A 23,445-nucleotide genomic window follows, 5' to 3' on the forward strand; every position below is an offset into this window, starting at 1 on the left:
GTAAACTCTTTTCTATACGGCACTGAAAGCACCAAACACAGCATGCCAGTGTTCTTTAATTAAAATTTCTACGCTTATAGTCACATTTTCGAGCATATTCAGCCTTGTTTATATCTCTTTTTAACAAGGATTCTCAAAATTGTTTTGTACTGTAAGATGCAACACCCCAGATTTGGGACTCCGTTTCGTTGGGACTTTGAGGCTCATTTTCCTGGAGCCCATTCTTCAGTTTTTCTTTTTCTTCAAATCGGCACTCAAAAGAATATTAGGTGCGCAACTGTTTAAACAGATCTTTCTGAGCCTATCAGCCTATAGTAATGTTGATTTAGTTTATCTCTTATTTGATTGAATTTTCAATGCTCCTTAGAATATAATTTTTTCGGTAATTTGCAATATTCAAAATAAAGAAAAAATTAATATAAATTATATAAAAAACAAGTAAGTAAAGTAGAAAGTCGGGCGGGGCCGACTATATCATACCCTAAACCACCATTACAGAATTAGTAATCATAAGCATTTGTGGGGTAACATATAGGTCTGGGAGATAAACCGCAGTTGCATATTTAAGAAAATTAAGGGGTACATGTCTATGGGTGCTTTGTATCAATCTGACTATAGCTCATAGTCAATGTTGCCAGGGAAAATGTTCGGTTTACCCTACAAAGACAAAAAAAGTTCCCTACTTTCCCATACATAGAAAAAATTCCACAGAAATATATTTTGAATAATATTTTGAAAAAACAATTTTGACAAAATGTTCTATAGAAATAAAATGTTGACAAAATTTTCTACAGGAATAAAGTTTACCACACATTGTTAAAGATCAAGCCTTGCCGGCTTCTAATTTCCTCCTCTAGAGCCACCAAAATGTAAAAATTATTACAAATTGTGTTGAGTGAAAATGTCCTACATTGTGGCCCTACGTCTCTACAAGACGCTAAATATTAGAAAAACCCTACATATAGGGAATGTCCCCAAATTCTAGCAACACTGGCTGTGTTGATATTGCACCTACGGAGTTAGTATGCCACTAATATTGAGCCATTTATTAAAAAAGAGAAAATCGTTCAATTGGTGTGGGTAATAAATCTAAATTTGTAAAAATCGAGCAATGTTCTTATGTACAAGTACAAGTACGTATAAATACGATCGGCTAGTACATCAAAATTTGAAATTTGAGCAACATTGGTTAATAAATAAGAGTACTATGGCCAAATTTGGGAAAATCGAGCGATGCATATATATGGAAGCTATATCTAACTGAACCAATTTGCATAATATTTTGCGGGTTTGATTAATACCACAAAAGGTTACCTTGTGCAAGATTTGAGTAAGATCAGTTAAGAAATGAGGCCTGTATGGTCAGTTATTAGGGGCGAATATTTCAAAATCGGGTGATACATATATGGGAGCTATATCTATATCTGAACCGATTTCGATGAAATTTTGCACATATAGTTAGTACTATAGAGGACTGGATCTAGCCAACTTTTAGTAAGATCGGTTAATAAATAAGGGTTCTATGGCCAAATTTGGGAAAATCGGGCTATACATATATATGAGAGCTATATCTAAATCTGAACCGATTTCGATTATTTTTTGCACATATAGTTAGTGATATAGAAGACTACATTTAGCCAAACTTGGGTAAGATCGGTTGATAAGTAAGGGTTTTATGGCCAAATTTAGAAAAATCGGGCGGTACATATATATGGGAGCTATAGCTAAATCTGAACCGATTTCGATGATTTTTGCACATATAGTTAGTGCTATAGAAGATTATATTTAGCCAACTTTGAGTAAGATCGGTTGATAAATAAAGGTTTTCTGGCCAAATTTGGGAAAATCGGGCGATACATATATATGAGAGCTATATCTAAATCTGAAACTATTTGTCTGAAATTTTGCAGACTTGAAGGGGGATGGAAAAAATTACCTATTGCCAAATTTGGTGACGATCCGTTTGAAAAAAAGCGCAACGTGACCCCATTTGTCGAAATCGGGCGATACATATATATGGGAGCTATATCTAAATTTGATCCGATTTCTTCCAAATTCAATAGCGTTTGTCCTTGTGCCCAAAAAACTCCCTGTACCAAATTTTATCAAAATCGGTTAATAATTGCGACCGGAATCCTGTGAACAACAAATACATGGACAGACGGACGGACGGACGGACACCAAGCGCTAGATCGACTCAGGAGGTGATTCTGAGTCGATCGGTATATATTTTATGGGGTCTAAAATCAATATTTCTGGTAGGCACATTTTTTGGCCGATCAAACTTATTATACCCTGACCACTATGTGGTTTAGGGTATAAATATAAAAATAAGTTATATGGTAACCTAATAGACATATCTACTTGTTAAAAATTCGATTTTGTTGGTTTTCAGTGAAATATATTAATTAATGAAGGTTTATAACTACACTACTAAATCTCATAAAATATAAAGATATTGAACAGTCAACCGAAACTTGGATAAATTGAAGATGTTTTCCCATATACAATCCTTACCAAAAGGCAAAGAATGCGTACTATTGTCTTTATGAGAATTTCGTTTTGTCCTATATGCTTGTTTAATTCTAAAGTTGAAAGTTCATTGCAATATTACAATAAATTCTTCAAAATAATGCCGTATGAAATTTGAATACCTTACCTTTAATTTCACCTGTGACAAACATCTCAATAATTCTACTACTACAGTCGCTACATCAAGTTGGCAACAGCGGTTCTAACAGAATAGTTTTGCCAACCATTGCATAGATACAATAAAACAACAACAAAAGACAACAACTCTCATTCAACATTTGTTTGATATAACCAGTTTGCATCATGCAATCCAAAAATATCTTGGCACACTTCAGTCTTCAATTCTATTTGGCTGGATTCAAAAGGGCCTGACTATGACATTAACAGTCTGCAAGTTAGGCAGCTAGACAGACATAAAAAAAAACAATGAAGTGCCAGGTGAGTTGTTCTTGTTCTAGTTCTCGTTGCATGTGAAAAATGTTGCTGCATTTGTTGCCGATGTCACTGTCGTCATCGTCGTGGACAAATGCATTGCAGTCATGTTTGCACTCGAATACGAGTACAGTATAAGAAGAGTCATCCAAAAATCACACAAACACACTCAAAAGTAAAAGGAGTTATGGAGACAGACACAACAAAAACATTTGCTGCACAGTGGAAATGAAGATCTAATCTCTAGTTTGTGACATCACGGACCGAACCGATATCCAAGCATGCTATTTTTATCAACAATATAGTTTAACTGTCTGTTCATGAAACCCAAAATCATCCCAAACTAATCGTTCGTCTAAAATGAAACTACAATAACTTCCCAGCAAAAAAATTTGGAAGTTGGCAAAACTTTAAAAGAACGTCCAAACATGCCTTCCCAAAGATGTTCTTTATTTCAACTGCACAGGAAGTTCATTTGAATCCATTATTTATGACTCGCTTTTTTCATATTTGTAATTGGAAATTATTTTTTTTTTCTTTCAAATGGGTTAAAAACAGAGTAAGAATTAATAAAATGATACAAATTATTTAAATTTAGCCGAAAAAATGTTAAATTTTTTCTAGAAAAATTTAGAGTTTTTTGAAATATTTGATGACAAACGTTCCAGACAAGCATTATAATGCAATTGAAATCATAAAAAATTTTAAAAATTATTTATTTGTCAAAATATCACAAAATTTCTTAATTCACATCCAAAACACTGAATTCACCTCACACCTTAAGAAGTGATGCAAATTCAGTGCAGCTGCTGTTGAAATGGTGAACATCCGTCCTATGATAAGCCCATATTAAATTCATCACTTCTGCGTCAATTTGGCACCACTTCCGGATCCAAAAAAAAAAAAAAAACATTTTCAGTACTTTTTTGGCGACACTTTTTTGCTGGGATTAGATATATTTGCTAAAACACCTCAAATTTTGCCACGAACTTATTCTATATGATTTACTATCGAATACCGAAACAATTTCGATTCTACAGACTATACTTGTCGAGATATCAAGAGGATTTTTGATTTTTGAATTTTCGACCAGGCAGAAAGATTGGTCCATAGTTTGGCTTTGCCCAAACATACGATGTGCTGCAATAAGTACTCAGATGCAAGAGTATCAGAAGAGAAATTTAGCACATTCTCAGAAACGGCTCCTATCGATAGTTTATCCATAACGGGAGATAGAGTAACAAAACACCTCAGTCTCTTATTGACATACTGCAAATTAAAGGAGCGCTAGTTAGAGACCGTTTCACAACAGTATTATTCACTCTTTGAGCTCAATGCATGGGAGTTTCTATGTTATTTCATATATTCGAACAATGTTTGTCATTCGACAAATATTGTTCGAATATATCGAGGACTACCTAATACACCAGAAGACCTATGGCTACGTTTTCTGCTACTCTCAATTTGTGATCCACACCAACTATCTGAAAGGGCTACACAATGCCGAAATAGTTGAACTATTCAACTGAGTTGTAGAAACAACGGTTCCAATAGGCGTTAAAAAGTATTCTGATACAACAGCTTACACTTCTCATATTTTCACTCTCAAATTGGTTGATCTGTGTTTGGAACTGTCGTCCATCAATCGTATTCTGCTGATTTGGGCTCATGAGTCCCCTCATTATGTAAAAATTGGAAAATGTTACTTGGTGTCAAGTGAAGAAGTATTGTTTTTAGTCTCTTCCTCTGCCATATCATTCCATATTTCCACGAAATGAGCATGTGATCCCATGATTAAAAGGGGGCTGGGAAAAAAAGGAAGTAAGTGCTATGAAGGAAAATTTTTCAGGTAGGTATTTTAGACTGATTAGAACAAACCCTACGGCAAATGGATCAACCACAGGACTAGTCCCTGGTGTGTATGGACCAGTCTTAGTTCTGGTCAAGACGTATGGAAGGGACCGGCCACTCTAACATGGGTTTGTCATTGACGGGTAAATTTACACTTTGGGACACGTTTTGGACTCGTTCCTATGGACACGTCTTGGACTCGTTCCTAAGGACACGTCCTGGTACAGTTTAGTAGTAGAACTCCATAGACAGGTCCTCATGAACCAGTCTCGGACAAACTCTTAGGTATCTGTTCAGTTTGGTTCTCCGAATCGCACCAGAAATGAAAAACTTTTGAAATATGTTGTATGTTATTCTAGTAATTCAACTTCACCAAATGTGTAGATCCAATAAGATTTTTATATCAAGCGAGTATGGAAACCATTAAATTATGACTATTTAAAAACTGCGACAAAGTTGATCACCGGTACCAGTCCTATGATAGGTCCGTCAGTGGAAATTTGCACCAATTTCCCGTAGGGAATATATCGAATAAAATGATGATTATATCCTGTGAGTTGTAAACCTCTGCTGAAGAGTTTGTGTGTCTACTAGAGGTCTGCATCGAATAACTTTTCACTACATATATGAAATTCGCTGTCGAATATAGTACATACACTGTCTTTCTCTCAGAGCGCAAGTAGTGAAGTGAAGAGAACACTTGCTTGTCAAATATCACCAAGTACTTATCCGAAACAATATGTGTTCCGAAAAATAGGAACAATAAAAATGTAAGCACTTGAGAAAAAGTACAACATGGATTTTCTTCACTTCACGTGGTACCACAAGTATTTCTCAGTTATGTGAGAAGCAAAACTTTCTATTATTAATCATAGATATGTATGTATGTCACATATTTCATATATTTATGTATGTCACACACTTACCTTAACGTTTGCCGTTCTTTAAAACAAACCGAAAATATATATTTTGGAGAATAACTGTTTTTTGTATTTCTGAAACTGCACGTGGTACATGGAGCACTCTATGAAGTTTTTTCTCGCAACATACTCGACGTGATCACTCTGAGTACACTTCAATAAGAGAGAAAGAGGAATATGTGTTTGTTGGTAGTGAAGACATCAGAGTAGAAACAAGAAGTTACTCGTGGCTTTTGGTGTTCATTAAAATGTGTACCAATTGTTTTGCGACTCTCAAATAGATGTACTCATGTGGCAAGTACACGTGTACTCTGCATTTACAAATGGAATTGTGCAGACCTCTAGTGTCTACGATGTGGCATATGATTAAGAAATCTTGTTCCGACTGCCGTACTATGGCATAATTGCATTGCTAGACTCAGATGACTCGATGCCATGTATCAACAAATATTCGTATAGCCATGAAATAACAAATTACACAGTGTAATAACGAATCATAGGTTAAGTTAGGTTAGGTATAGTGGCAGCCGGATATTTCAGGCTTACTTAGACTCTCCAGTCAATTTTGATACTACAGTGGTGAACTTCTCTCTTTTCACTGAGGGCTGTGCTATTTTATGTTAAGCTCAATGACAAGACTTCCGTTTTATAGCTGAATCACGAACAATACTGGGATGAAATAAGATTATAAAAGAATTGGGCAGGATCAAATCCAGTCAGGGTTGGAGATCATTGGGGAATCCATCATTAGATTCTAAAATAGAAAAAGCAGCAATTGAAAAGATGACGTAGGGGTATTAAATAATGACATGATATAACCTGCGATCTTAATGTTCAAGAAGGAGACCAAAATTAATCTGACTATAGACAAAAACTGAATCTGCAATTATTTTCAGCACGATATCGAGAATCCATGATCGAACATGATTATAACGGACAGACATACATACACTTCTAGATAATTTGGTAACGATTTTCGGTTGCTACATTAAATATTCCTAACGGCAGAATTTTTTACTGCATTTGCTATACTTTCAATCCACTGTTCACTTAATGCAATGTCTGAATGGGATATCTAAAAATTAAACTCAGATAACCAGATAGATATGCAGATTGAAGTAGACATGGATATACCAAAACATATACTCTTACATTACTATATGGAGAGTCCAAAAAAAAGAGGAATGATGCTTCAACCAAATATACATTTTTCTCTGGCACACATAGACATACATAATGTCTATGTGTCTCAGTTCATATAAATGTTGTTTCTGTCCTTCTATTTTCGTTCTATTTCTAGTGCCGGCTCTTAGTGTCGTTTTACCTATGAGTGAGAACATGTAAAAGCTAACTGTCTACCTGTATGTCTAGCATGATTCGTTGATATACAGAATATACGTTTGTGTTTTACAATATGTTAGTATGAGTGAATTTGTTTGTAAACCAAAGCAGTAAACATATTTTAGAGTAGTCTGAAAGGTTCATAACTGCAATGGAGAGAATATGCGAAAAAAATTGAGATGCTGATTTAAGGGAAGTTATATGAACCATTCCATAGATGAATTGGACAGCGTGGGAAGAAAAACTATATGCAGAATGGAAAATAGTTTCTTTACATAATTTAGTAAAAAATTGGAACTGCCCGCTCGTCTTCATCGACCTTGGGAATAAGTAAATGCGGCCTATTATTGGGAAAATGCCTTAACGACCATATACTTAGAAAATTGAACGTCGTAACTATAAGTAAATTCCATAATATTGAGTAGTTCAAAATTGTACTCACAGTTAGTTAAATTTAACAATTGATGAACAAATTTTAACTCAGTGGAAGTAAATTGAACATACGGACATTACCAGCAAAACTGTTAAGAAGTCCCAATGAGTTCGTAAATGGACTGAAGCAAATATAATAATAGGGAATACGTATTTTCTCGTTACTGAAATTTTACTGTGCAATATTACGAAGTCTAGTTGGACACGAAATATCCATTTTTATTATAAATAAACTAACGATGAATGTCAATTCTAACTACCGTTAAGTGAATCTATTTCTAGACAATAGTTTGTCTCCGAAACATGTGCTCGTGTGCTGTTCTATAAATAGACAACCTTGACTGTATGCGTTAATGAATACATGCAGACAAGCAAGAAAAGAATAAACAAAGGCACATTTGGTTATTGATGAATATAAGAGCTAAGTGGCCCAGTAAATAGTGTGTTTGGTTAGAAAACTTATGCTACGCGGTTCGATCCTCCGTCCGGACAAAAGGTAAAATTTTATAAAATAATAAAAATAAAATGTAATAAATGATTTTAAAGGATTTTTATTTCAGAAGAGTAAGGCTATGGTTACTCTAGGCAAATATTGGACCCAAATGAGTGTCTAACATTTTTCCAGAACCATTTTCCAAATATCTGAATATGGGGTTGGAAAAATAATCTTTCCATGATGCTATATACCCAATATGAGCTAAATATGTTTTCTGGTTTAGCTGCGGCGACTGAATCTTTTTCGATTTCTGTCAAATATTTGCCCAGTGTGACCATAGCATAAGTGGTTTGTACGAAATATAATATGACATGTAGAAATGGGGATGTAATAACTCAAATCCTCACCTTGAGGTCTCCTTGCTCCAAGTCACCAGGAGGTGGTCAAGAACATTAATTTATTTCGTTTTTAAAAAATGTATTATTTAGTTAATATTTTACTTCTGAATAGTTAAATTTGAACTTGACAAAAGTTAAAACAAATTACTAACCAATAGCAAAATGGTGAACTTACTATGGGTACATGCTTCTTTAGCGACATACGAAGTTCAATATTAACACTGGTTAGTTAAAACTAATTCGCTAATGGGTTCACTCTTCTCTGAATATATTGACGCTGAGAATGGATAAAAAATTAGGTTCTTCGCTTCATTCTTCCGCGCAATGGCCACCAAATTCATATATAATTCTTTATAGTTTTGATCTTGGACATTACTTAGAGAGTGAGTTAAGCACTAAAAAATACCAAAGTGCCGATCATCTCAAGACGGCAATAACCGAGAATGGGTTAAAATACTGCATAGCCGCTTTCGTAGAGCTTGCGATGGCTTCGTTGCTCTCTTGAAGGCCGAAGGTCATAATACGTACGTACCAAAGGTAGCCAATTTGAATAAATATAAACTGAATCTAAAATTTAGTATCATTTTCGATATATATTGCTTTGAACAAGAAAACTGATAACAAGTATATATAGCCGTAAGTTCGGCCAAGCCGAATCTTATGTACCCTCCACCACGGATTGCGTAGAAACTTCTACGAAAGACTGTCATCCACAATCGAATTACTTGGGTTGTAGTATCTTAAATCGTTTTCTAAATTGTGAGTTAGTCCATACGTGGTATATATTAGACAAAAAAAGGTATGTGTAGGTAAGTCTACAAATAATTACGAATCGATATGGACTTTTGCACGGTACGTAGAGAGCCAGAATTGAAATATGGAGGTCGCTTATATGGGGGCTATATACAATTATGTACTTGATATGGACCAATTTTTGTGTGATAGGGGATCGATTTATCTGAGGGCTATATATAACTATAGACCGATATGGACCTAATTAGGCATGGTTGTTAACGGCCATATACTAGCACAATGTACCAAATTTCAACTAGGATGAAATTTGCTCTTCCAAGAGGCTCCAAGACCAAATCGAGGGATCGGTTTATATGGGGGCTATATATGATTATGGACTAATATGGACCACTTTTGGCATGGTTGTTAAATATCATATACTACCACCACGTATCAAATTTCAACTAGATCGGATGAATTTTGCTTCTCCAAAAAGCACCGGAGGTCAAATCTGGGGATCGGTTTATATGGGGGCTATATATAATTATGGTCTGATATGAACCAATTCCTGCATGGTTATTGAATACCATATACTAACATCACGTACCAAATTTCATACGAATCGGATGAATTTTGGTCTTCCAAGGGGCTCCGGAGGTCAAATCTGGGGATCGGTTTATATGGGGGCTATATATAATTTTGGACCGAATTCGATCAATTTTTGTATGGGAGGTTGAGGCCATATATTAACACCACGTACCAAATATCAACAGAATCAGATGAATTTTGGTCTTCCAAGAGGCTCCGGAGTTCAAATCTGGTGATCGTTTATATGGGGGCTATATATAATTATGGTCTGATGTGGACCAATTTTTGCACAGACCATATACTAACACCACTTACCAAATATCAACTGAATCAGATGAAATTTGCTTCTCTTAGAGGCTCCGAAAGCCAAATCGGGGGATCGGTTTATATGGGGGCTATATATAATTATTGACAGATATGGACCTATTTTTGCATGGTCATTAGAGACCATATACTAACACCATGTACCAAATTTCAGCCGGATCGGATGAAATTTGCTTCTCTTAGAGGCTCCGCAAGCCAAATCGGCGGATCGGTTTATATGGGGGCTATATATAACTATTGGCAGATGTGGACATGTTTTGCATAGTTGTTAAGGGCCATATACTAACATCATGTACCAAATTTCAGCCGGAGCGGATGAAATTTTCTTCTCTTTGAGGGTTTGCAAGCCAAATCGGGGGATCGGTTTATATGGGGGCTATATATAACTATTGACAGATGTGGACCTATTTTTTCATGGCCATTAGAGACCATATACTAACACCATGTACCAAATTTCAGCCGGATCGGATGAAATTTGATTCTCTTAGAGGATCCGCAAGCCAAATCGGGGGATCGGTTTATATGGGGCCTATATATAACTATTGACAGATGTGGACCTATTTTTGCATAGTTGTTAAGGGCCAAATTTCAGCCGGATCCGATGAAATTTGCTTCTCTTAGAGGCTCTGCAAGCCAAATCGGGGGATCGGATTATATAGGGGCTATATATAACTATTGGCAGATGTGGACATGTTTTGCATAGTTGTTAAGGGCCATATACTAACATCATGTACCAAATTTCAGCCGGATCGGATGAAATTTGCTTCTCTTAGAGGACTTGCAAGCCAAATTTGGGGGTCCGTTTATATGGGGGCTATACGTAAAAGTGGACCGATATGGCCCATTTGCAATACCAACAATAACAACTACCGACCTACAACAATAACAACTACTTGTGCCAAGTTTCAAGTCGATAGCTTGTTTCGTTTGGAAGTTAGTGTGATTTCAACAGACGGACGGACGACGGACATGCTCAGGTCGACTCAGAATTTCACCACGACCCATAATATATATACTTTATGAGGTCTTAGATCAATATTTCGATGTGTCACAAACGGAATGACAAAGTTAATATACCGCCATCCTATGGTGGAGGGTATAAAAAGAAGAAAATAAAGCGAATTGTTTTTTTTTTTTTGCCTCATTATAATGATGCTGGTAGAGTTGAAAAACTGCATGGTATATTTCGGTCCAAGTCATTGTAAGTAGCAAAAGGACTCGACACTGTCCCTCAAAGAACGTGTATATCAATAACGGATAAGCACCGCACTTGATATCGTCAAACGAATGGTTCCCCAATTTGCCAGATGCTAATTTTATGAAATTTTCTTTTTGAGGCATTTTAGAGAGCAAGGTACACTTAAAGAAGAAATATGATCACTTTCTAGAGCAAAATGTTATTTTTGGTCCGTGAAGATATAACATATTTGTAGCAACCACCTTATTTTCGCGACCATTATAAAGGGTGATTTGTTAAGAGCTTGATAACTTTTTTTTTAAAAAAAACGCATAAAATTTGCAAAATCTCATCGGTTCTTTATTTGAAACGTTAGATTGGTCCATGGCATTTACTTTTTGAAGATAATTTCATTTAAATGTTGACCGCGGCTGCGTCTTAGGTGGTCCATTCGGAAAGTCCAATTTTGGGCAACTTTTTCGAGCATTTCGGCCGGAATAGCCCGAATTTCTTCGGAAATGTTGTCTTCCAAAGCTGGAATAGTTGCTGGCTTATTTCTGTAGACTTTAGACTTGACGTAGCCCCACAAAAAATAGTCTAAAGGCGTCAAATCGCATGATCTTGGTGGCCAACTTACCGGTCCATTTCTTGAGATGAATTGTTCTCCGAAGTTTTCCCTCAAAATGGCCATAGAATCGCGAGCTGTGTGGCATGTAGCGCCATCTTGTTGAAACCACATGTCAACCAAGTTCAGTTCTTCCATTTTTGGCAACAAAAAGTTTGTTAGCATCGAACGATAGCGATCGCCATTCACCGTAACGTTGCGTCCAACAGCATCTTTGAAAAAATACGGTCCAATGATTCCACCAGCGTACAAACCACACCAAACAGTGCATTTTTCGGGATGCATGGGCAGTTCTTGAACGGCTTCTGGTTGCTCTTCACTCCAAATGCGGCAATTTTGCTTATTTACGTAGCCATTCAACCAGAAATGAGCCTCATCGCTGAACAAAATTTGTCGATAAAAAAGCGGATTTTCTGCCAACTTTTCTAGGGCCCATTCACTGAAAATTCGACGTTGTGGCTCGTTAGTAAGTCTATTCATGATGAAATGTCAAAGCATACTGAGCATCTTTCTCTTTGACACCATGTCTGAAATCCCACGTGATCTGTCAAATACTAATGCATGAAAATCCTAACCTCAAAAGAATCACCCTTTATATCTGATTTCCAAAACCAAAAAATGTGGAGAAAACAAAATGTTCATTGTTCCCCATTCGTGCAGCCTTATCTCATTTGGAAAGCTTCCCTTAGCAACCATCAATGCAACTGATAACTCAATTAACAGGATTTTCATAGGGTATGGTGGTTTGAATTTATAACATTTTATATCAGGTAAATGCCCAATTTCATCTTTCTAGCCTCGATCTATCACTAGTTGTCCATCCAACTAGTGCTTAGCAAGGGCCAGGCATGTCAGATTAAAAGATTGCACTAAAAACCGACATACATTCCCTATATAAACCGATCTTCCGGTATAATGTGAATATATACTGAGTATATTGATATCCGAAAGACTTCCTTATATTAATGCTATTTTTGTATTAAAATGGAGTCAACGATACAAATACGCAAAAAAATTGTTTCATTATTGTAATGATTTTGCTATTTAATATCGATATATTCCATACTATCAATATACATTTCAGCCTTGTATTAATGTTAAATTTTCATTATTTCAATGGACACATTTCGTTAGTTCAATTCTACAGAACTTTTTATTCTGTCTAATAGAGGATTTTTTTGTGATTTAATTCCACTTGATATTTTGTCTACCTATGGATTAACCCTTCAGATAAATTAATAGGAAATATCTCATATTGATTTTATTGAAAACTTTACGTTTACGCTTGAGTTCATTGTTAGCGAAGCATAAAATTTAAATTATAAGATGGTGAAATACAGGAAGTTTATGTACGGAAAATACATACTCTTGAGCATAAAGCAATAAATTGAAACTTTAACTTACCTCACATATTGATTGGCTGATATTATGTAAATTTAGACGAAAAATACGATCCCTGTAAGAAAGGAAAAAACAAAAACATTAGAATAAGTATATAACATAAACGAAAATAATATATAGCATTGTTGATAGTATCCATATAATTCGTTAGAGCTACGAGTAAATCATCCAAATCCAGAAATCATAATTGCATAAAATGTGATATTTAAATTTAACATAAATGTCTTATGGGAATATATGGATATTACCAATCCATAAATCTTTAGTAAAATTGAAATTGGATATATATTAGATGCTTATTATTATTTATAGCTAATAAAATATAAGCAGTTTAGATCATAACCGATATGTATATAGAAATGAAGGCATTCTCAACCGTTGTAAAGATTTCAGAAGGTCCTTAGATTTCGTTCCGTTATTGAAATTTTAAGACATCTTGGTTAAATAGTATTTTTATCTCCATATTTGTAGGTATTTTTGCAATATTTAAAGCCTTCCGAAATAAGAAGTTCCATATCTTCGCCACTATTTTTGTTAAATGTTTTGAGAGTTTTCTCTTAAATTTTCTTTCAATTCCAAAAAGGTGTATTGCTTTGTAAAAAACTTTTGTTTAGCTCTCGAAAGAAACCGCTTGATTGATACCATTATAATAGCCTTACAATCACCCCAATATAAATTCCCCCAAAAATACATCTAACATTGCCGTCAAAACTAAGCCATTAATAATTGTCTTTTTTCATCAGTTTGTCTTGAGGGGGCGTTATAGTGTTGACGGCAAACATATGATTAGCACAATATTTTATGTTTTTCCTTTAATTTATAGCTAACTACATTAGGTTGATACGCCAAATATTATTCAAACTAAAGAAAATAGGAAAGAAAATCCATAAAATGTATCATAAGCAAGAGAGGAAATGCTAAAATCAGAAGATGGTATTCCAGAAAGAACTAAAATTTTTATGGAACACACCAATAAAATAACAAAAATGGCAAAACTCGAAGGAATTTATTCAACAAAAAAAGAACAAATAAATCCGAATTTATGAGAATAGATGTAACCACTGTCTCTTGTTGTTGTTGTTGTTGTAACAGTTTATTGTGATTTCATCCATTTTTATGTTATACGCCTTGGTACTTCAGCTTGTGGCCAGATCGAGGAACTCTGCTATGGGCGGACTCCGAGAACAGGATTAACCTTGTAGCTTCTCACCGCTTCAGCTACAGTATCCTCATGAATCCTGTTCAAACCTGCCTGGTACGCTGCTTGATCTAGAGGTTCTCTTTTGTAGCGCTGGATCTCGCGCTCTAGATGATGTATATCAACCCTTACGTTCCTGGGTGGTGGTTGTGCATCCATGAGATGGTGGTTTGGATGATTACTGCGATAACAACCCAGGAGATACTGATTTGACAACATGTAGTTGTGTCTTCGCACAGGGATGATCTTTGTCTCCACATAAAGGTGATCCAGGGGTGTGCTGCGGAGACACCTAGTCGCAGTTCTAAGGGCAGCGTTCTGACAGGTTTGTATGTTATTCCACTGCGTATCACTTGTCTGCGGTGTCCACACTGGCGCTGCATAGTTTACCACTGGGAGCCACCGTGGTGCAATGGTTAGCATGCCCGCCTTGCATACACAAGGTCGTGGGTTCGATTCCTGCTACGACCGGACACCAAAAAGTTTTTCAGCGGTGGATTATCCCACCTCAGTAATGCTGGTGACATTTCTGAGGGTTTCAAAGCTTCTCTAAGTGGTTTCACTGGAATGTGGAACGCCGTTCGGACTCGGCTATAAAAAGGAGGTCCCTTGTCATTGAGCTTAACATGGAATCGGGCAGCACTCAGTGATAAGAGAGAAGTTCACCACTGTGGTATCACAATGGACTGAATAGTCTAAGTGAGCCTGATACATCGGGCTGCCACATAACCTAACCTAACCTAACCTAACCATAGTTTACCACTGACCGGCCAAGTGTCTTATAGGTAGTTAACAAGGTTTATTTGTCCGCACCCCAAGTACTGCCGGGAAGTGACTTGAGGACCTTGTTTCTACCACGGAGCTTATTACAAATTGCAGTGGCATGGTCGGACGACCTGAAAAGGCTGTCGAATGTGACCCCAAGAATTTTGGGGTAATTTGTGGTCGGAATTATTTCGCCATCAACACTAATATTCAAGTGCCTGCTCACTTCTGACGTTCATGTAGTAAATAGTGTGGCTGAGGATTTGGTGGGTTTTATCCTCAAGTTTCTCGCAGTGAAATAACTGCTAAGATTAGCTAAGTAGACGTTTAAACGATAGCAGATGTCATCAATATTGGGCCCAGATGCCAAGATTGTACAGTCATCCGCATATGATACAATCTCGACGCCGTCAGGTGGGTGTGGAATCGGGGACAGGTAGAGGTTAAACAGTGCCGGAGATATCACCCTGGGGAACTCCCTGTTTAACTCTACTACTGGAGGAGTAGTGCCTCAAGTGTCTTGGCTACTGGCGAGAGAAGGGATATCGGTCTGTACGATTCACCTTTACTCGAATCTTTGCCTGGTTTCAGTAGTGGAATCACCCTTCCCATTTTCCAGACATCGGGTATAATGAGTGATTCTAAGGACAAATTGAGGAGTCTGGTCAAGTACTCAACTCCCAGTATTCCCAGATGCTTCAGCATTAGCATTGAAATTCCGTCGGGGCCCAGCGCCTTGAATGTTTTCGCGCTGTTGATGACATTGGTAATTTCGGCTGCAGTAAATTGTGGTGTGTCGTGGCTTAATTGCGGTTTAAAAAATATTCAATTAAAAATTTAATTGATTCAATATTATTATCAATATCAATCACAAAAAATAGCAATTAAATTTGTAATTGGATCAATTGGCTTTTAATTAATTTTTAATTGATACTATCACTTCTGTGATTGAAGACATTTCAATTAAAAATATAATAAAATATTTTCTTGTGTGCATTTAAGGAACTATAGGCACGAAGGTCCCAGTACAACTACGCACTTCACGCCCATCAGAACTGCAAGCAGAATATTTTTCTCCAAACTGTAATGCAGAATAGGACTGACAATACCAAAAGATTCGATATCTCTGGTGATGACTGCTTGACCTGTGGTGCGCCTTTATCTTCGTAAACGTGTATCGTATTAACTTCAGGTAAGAGATGCGTAATGGCTAGTCAAAGAAAATATTTTGCCTGTAAGCTCAGAGGCCACAATTAACGTCCATATATGACGTTAATTGTGGCCTCTGAGCTTACAGGTCTCAATAATGAAACTTGAAGCTCGAAGAGGTCAGTCAGGGAACTATAGGCATGAAGGCCCCAGTACAAATACGGACTTCACGCTCAGCTGAACTGCATGCAGAATGTTGCGCTCCAAACTGTAAGGTAGAATGAGACTGACAAGACCAAAAGATTCGATATCTATGGTGGAGATTTCTCATCATTATTTAGCTCGAAGTGATGCTTGAACTTTTTTAACCTGCCAGTGCCATCATTTTCATAATTGAACCATGTCGTGGCATGAGGTGTAATCTTTCGTATTAACATGGTGGTAAAGGTATATTTTCTTCACCAATTGTTCACATATTCAAACAAAGAAGGGGCCTAATAATTCAGCGTAAAACAACACTCCTTTACTCTTAGCAAGGTAGTAGTTGTGGGTATTTTATTTTTAAGGGAAAATTTGATGAGTGCATTCTATTCTATTGACTCTTCTCCGGTTTCGGTAGCAATGCGAACTTCCTCAGTTGAGATGTTCTGGATGGTGCAATGTTTCGTACAAATGTGGCATTCAGTACTAAAAGAAAACAGACCTAATATCACCCAAATTTAATTTTATCACTTTACCCTAATACTCAAGGATATAAGTCATTTTACTTGTAGAAGTTTATGTATGCCGCATATATTCGTAAAAATTGAATTGAACCAACCCGGTAAATAACCACATACTTTGGCCAATACTCAAATCATTTTTCACTTTTTTGTCTTCTTCATTTTCTGTTGTAGTTTGTAGCTTTGGAAAGGACATGACATATCTGCCCATCATTCTATGTCGCCCCCTCCATCAAAAGTCTCGGAGGCATTATCCTCCTTCTCACCAATTACACTATAATTTCATTGGCAGGGTACAATCGGAGGAGAGTGAAAGGAAAAAGGTTAAGAACCATAATGTCTTTTTGTTTTGATACATTGACATTTTAAGGCTTTAACCTAAATACCACCTGATGTCTTTTTGAACTTTACACAAACCTGATTGATGGTTTTCAACCTGTGTGAGTTGAATTTATATGGGTGTGTATATGTGTGTGTGTGTATGGTTGGAAATTTGCTGTGGGCCTTCTGTGAGTGTTATCATTAAGAGATTTTGTGGTAAGAAATAAGTCAATGTATATTAACAGCCCATCCACCCAAAAACCTGTGGGAGTTAGAAGATTTTGTTTTTTTTTTCTTTTCTTAGTTTGATTGGAAGACACGCATAGGGATCTCGCCACCGCAACATTCATTCAGATGCCACGAGCTGGGGATTTAACATAAGAAGGCTAAATAAAAATTCCATGGTAAATGGATTTTTTATTTCTTGGAAAAGCCAAGTAATTCCTGTGTATACATCGAATGACTTTGTCGAAATTCTTCTCGATAATTTAATTTTCCACTTGAAAGAGCAAAGCAGAAACCTGCCAGTTACTCAAATAAATCATAATAAAATTTTTCCATGGAAAAAAATCTAATATCTAGATATTGAGTGTGAGATTTTTCTTTCTTCGATGAAGGTTTCTCGTTTCGAAATGGCCAAATTTGTTATTTAAAAACTTAATTTTATAATGAATATCCTTTTTAACCCCAAATTTTATGTGACCCGAAATTTTTATTCACTCGAACAAATTTATCTTAATACTCGGAAATATTTTCATTTTTCATAAGATTGTCATCCATATAAATATTTCAACATCATATGCCATAAATCCTTTTGAGGAGATTCATTTTGATATGACTTTCGTCGTTTTTCTCTGTGGTGTCGTTGTATGACCTTCCATTCTGGTATAATTTAGCAAATTATGTACTTAAGCTTTTATCACAAAAAAAAAACCCTTTTTCGGGTTTGTCCTAATGTATAACCCTCTTTACAAATTAGTCTGTCTTAATTTTCTCCCAAAAATGAAAAAAATCATCTAGGAAATGAGAAACTGAAGAAAATACCCAGTTGACATTTACAAAATGTTTTCAAGGAAGGGAGAAAGCCAAGACTTACCAAAAAAAATTTTGTGACATTAAAGAACCACAAGAGATTGTAGGCCATAAGTATGTCCATGTCTCTAAAGTAAAAGCATAAGAAAAATTAAATCTTCTCCAGCAAAAGAGTGAGAGAGAGAGAAAATCATAATTTTTCACAATGAAATGAAATTATGAATGACTTACAGCCATGATGAAAAAAACTCAAAGAAAATAGACACAGCAAAAATAAATCTACCCACAAACCTCAGTCATTTTCCAAGAGACTACAACAAAAATTTCTCTGAAAATCTCCTACAAAAAAAAAAAAAAAAATCAGAAGAGGGCATAAGGACCTTTGCCAGAGCTGACAAACGAATTGGAGCACAAGTAATAAACATAATGGCTTAGGGAATGATAATGATGATGATGATGACGACGGCCCTGATGTCGATGATGTTAGAGGAAGATGACTTTGGAGACCACACCATTGTATGTTGATGGTGATGGTAATGCTGATGACTATGAGGCTACGGCTATGGCTGCTTATGATGATTGTAATGGCTGTTGGTTTTTGCTTAATGCGATGACCAGCGAGACATTTGACCATGAAGCCAACTCTGACCATTTACGGCTCGAAAAAAGTCAAAGGCCAACAAAGTGGGCCGGATACCAATAAAATATTTTCTAATATATTTTTGTTGTTTTGATAATTTCTAAAATATTTTATATTATCCTCCATGCCGTAAAAATCTACCAAGTGGAGCAGAAAAATTAGTTTCGGAAAGTACTTAAAAGGTCATTATGTGCAAAAAAAAAAAATAGGAGAATGATCCAAATGGGGAGGTTTAAAACTGGATGATTTGACTCAATTTCCAGCTAGTCATCGTTTCCAAGGGAAGGTTTAATAATATTAAAATTAAAAGCATAATAAATTCGTTTACGAATTTTTAAAGTATTACAAAGTTTCTGTGAATTAGATACAGAGACAATTTAGAGGTTGTGTAGGATGTTTGTGAAGGAATGGAAATTTAAGAAATTACCAAAATGGGTTCTTGGAATATGCTGCATTATCGGTAAGAGTAAAGAATACTCGTTGTGAAGAAAAAAAAAAATAAGAAAAACGTTTCAGACCCTTTGGAGTAGAGAAAAATTATGATTTCATTTAAATAATAATTTTTTTTAATTTAATGTTTAATAATTGAATTTATTTTTTTATATTTTATTTTATTTTTTATACCCTCCACCATAGGATGGGGGTATATTAACTTTGTCATTCCGTTTGTAACACATCGAAATATTGCTCTAAGACCCCATAAAGTATATATATATATATATATATATATATATATATATATATATATATATATATATATATATATATATTCTGGGTCGTGGTGAAATTCTGAGTCGATCTGAGCATGTACGTCCGTCCGTTCGTCCGTCCGTCTGTTGAAATCACGCTAACTTCCGAACGAAACAAGCTATCGACTTGAAACTTGGCACAAGTAGTTGTTATTAATGTAGGTCGGATCGTATTGTAAATGGGCCATATCGGTCCACTTTTACGTATAGCCCCCATATAAACGGACCCCCAAATTTGGCTTGCGAGGCCTCTAAGAGAAGCAAATTTCATCCGATCCGGCTGAAATTTGGTGCATGGTGTTAGTATATGGTCTCTAACAACCATGCAAAAATTCGTCCACATCGGTCCATAATTATATATAGCCCCCATATAAACCGATCCCCCGATTTGGCTTGCGACGCCTCTAAGAGAAGAAAGTTTCATCCGATCCGGCTGAAATTTGGTACATGGTGTTAGTATAGGGCCTCTAACAACCATGCAAAAATTGGTCCACATAGGTCCATAATTATATATAGCCCCCATATAAACCGATCACCAGATTTGACCTGCGGAGCCTCATGGAAGACCAAAATTCATCTGATTCAGTTGAAATTTGGTACGTGATGTTAATATATGGCCTCAAACACCCATGCAAAAATTGGTGGATATCGGTCCATAATTATATATAGGCCCCATATAAACCGATCCCGAGATTTGGTTTTAGAGCCTCTTGGAGGAGCAAATTTCATCCGAGTGAGTTGAAATTTGTGGATGACAGTCTTTCGTAGAAGTTTCTACACAATCCATGGTGGAGGGTACATAAGATTCGGCCTGGCCGAACTTACGGCCATATATGCTTGTTTTAATTTAAGGTTTAATAATTGAATTTATTTTTTTATATTTTATTTTTTTATATTTTTTATTTTATTTTATTTTATTATTATTATTATTATTATTATTATTATTTTTTTGTTTTTTGATAAGACACAAGGGTCAACAGTAGAACTGATATTTATAGCAACCCCCTGCAACTTGCTATCATTTTGAAAAGGCTCGTCTGACATCAGGCAGTTTTATCAAGTGACAATTAATTTTATAGGTTACAAACTTACAGAAGGATTTTGATCTATTGTATTATTCATGATGAAATTAAAGCGTGACAACGCTTTACATTTGGCTTGAAAATCACATCTAAGTGAAAAAATCGTCGCCAAAAACGTAGTGAATATTTTTCTTTTTGATCCATAATTGACGCAGAAGCGATGAATTTAACATGGGCTCGTCATATGACGGATGTTCACTATTTCAACAGCCATTACACCGAATTCACATCACTTCTTAAGGTGTAATCCGAATTGAGTGTTTTGGATGTGAATTAAGAAATTTTATGATATTTTGCCAAATAAATATTTTTTGGCGTTTTTTTATGATTATGCATACTAACGCATGTCTGAACCGTTTGATTTCAAAAATATTTAAAAAAATCGCATTTTTAAATTTAATGGGACGAGGCTACTGTCAGTGGACCAAAAAACGAAAACAATACCACAAATGAACGAAAATTTTAATACCAGATTTGATAGAAATCTACACCGCAGTGTTTGAAAACTTTCTTATGAGCCAAACATATCGCGAAAACGGACATATATTGAAAAATGAACGTGGACTAAAGCCATTGAAGTTCCAATAGGTTAGATTAGCTTATGTGGCAGCCCGATATATCAGGCTCACTTAGACTATTCAGTCCATTGTGGTACCACAGTGGTGAACTTCTCTCTTATCACTGAGTGCTGCCCGATTCCATGTTAAGCCCAATGACAAGGGACCTCCGTTTTATAGCCGAGTCCGAACGGCGTTCCACATTCCAGTGAAATCACTTAGAGAAGCTTTGAAACCCTCAGAAATGTCACCAGCATTACTGAGATGGGATAATCCACCGCTGAAAAACTTTTTGGTGTTCGGTCGTAGCAGGAATCGAACCCACGACCTTGTGTATGCAAGGCGGGCATGCTAACCATTGCACCACGGTGAAGTTCCAATACTCCAACAAAAAAAAGGACTAGAAATTCCCAAAGAGTTGCTACGTTTGCACCAAAATACCCAATTACCGAATATGCTTCTCTCCCATGGGATGTCATTCCAAATTTCGTTGTTTGTGAACATACAAAATGATCGGATTTACTTGCCAAAAAGGTAAGCTGAAAATTGACACCTTTGATTGGCCAGCAGAACTCAAGCGCCTCCGACTGGTGTGGGCCGCAGTAACGGCCGTTGGTAGCCCTCTCTCATATTCATTGACCATGGGGTCAAAATCAATGGCAAATATTGTCGGGAAAATATCCTTAAGATAGTATTGAAGTCCTGGGCAGTCAATATCTTGGACCTTTTACCTTGGACAATGCAACAGGACTCAGTATAATCGTACTCAGAACGTGTCTAACAAAAATAGCTTAAAAAGGAGATCCATCACTTGATTTTTACAGTAAAATGGCCTCCAAAATCTCAGTAAATCAATCTATTGAACTTTTGAGCCTGAGGTATGTTAGAGAGTAAGATTAAAAATACCCACTATCAGGCTGACATTAGGGTCAAAGGAAACACTTGAAGACCGACTTTCGGCAGTCACTGCATTTTAAAACTCACAAAAGGCAAAAAATGCCCATATGCAAAACAATTTATTGACAGTAGCCTTGAAGTTTTCTTAACTTTTTTGCATATGGGGGAAAATTTTTATAAAATATCTATATTTTCTAAAACATTTTTTGTGTTTTTTTAACATCGTCTTTAGTTTGTTATGTGGGACATATATTTTGGTATCGCGATCTATTTCGTATATTAAGAAACATAAAATATTTTTACCAAAATCTCCCCTATTACAAATGTCGTTTATTCAAATTAAACTCGTTGAGATTTCTTTTTAATTTTCTTTAAATTCCTTATAAAAAATTTTGTCCTGTTTCCCTTGTGTGTGTGTGTGCTGGTGTGTAGTTACGGTTGTATTCGCTCATTTCATCGTCCTTGTAGTTAAGTATTCTCTATATTGCGGTTAAATTGTTCTCTAACAACAATCATTAATCTTCATTTTATAACTACTTCTGCTATATGCTTCCATAGCACCAAGTTGTAACTCCTACTACATATTTTTTAAACAAGCGCGCGCACACACACACAACTCTTTCTCTCCGGATGCTTTTTAAGTATCCACAACACCATTCTCAGCTGTAGTAACAAGGAAGCTTCCAACAAGGAAGCAACTAACGAACGAAATAACCTTCTCAACCATGTTTTCGAACAAATGGTAACCGACATTTCAGGAAACATTGACTCTGACGTAGACATATTTGCAATAGAAGTACCAGAGATGACCAAAACATGGTTATGCAAAGTGGATTGCTGGCAAATGAAAGGATATTAAATGATTTGATTTTTTTGCTCTTTTACTATAAAATATTAATGATCCTTTTGTTAAGAAAATAAAAACAAGGATTTCTAGAATTTGAGCCTTGGAGTGGATGGGAAATAAAGAGTATGAAGTTTAGAAAAATGGGTAATTAAAAAGTAAGTAAAGTCTACAAAATTCAATGCCGATTGATAGCATAGAATGTCTCTATTAAAACCTTTTCCTCCGGCACAAAAGTTCAAAAAGGTGAATCACTTGATATATGAGACCATAATAAGGCTAATCCTGTCGTATGCGTCG

The 23,445-nt window shown here is 36.0% G+C and overlaps 1 protein-coding gene across 2 annotated transcripts in view; it reads right to left on the reverse strand.

Moving 5' to 3' along the window:
- LOC142238937 (semaphorin-2A-like) overlaps positions 1-23,445 on the reverse strand; it is a 525,466-nt gene that overhangs the window by 78,976 nt on the left and 423,045 nt on the right. For both annotated transcript variants that reach the window (XM_075310669.1, XM_075310668.1), the window contains exon 4: positions 13,193-13,244. In XM_075310669.1, the coding sequence (XP_075166784.1) occupies positions 13,193-13,244 (52 nt within the window). The remainder of the gene's footprint in view (positions 1-13,192; positions 13,245-23,445) is intronic.

This window comes from Haematobia irritans, chromosome 5 (genome assembly GCF_050003625.1).
Source record: "Haematobia irritans isolate KBUSLIRL chromosome 5, ASM5000362v1, whole genome shotgun sequence".
NCBI lineage: Eukaryota > Metazoa > Arthropoda > Insecta > Diptera > Muscidae > Haematobia > Haematobia irritans.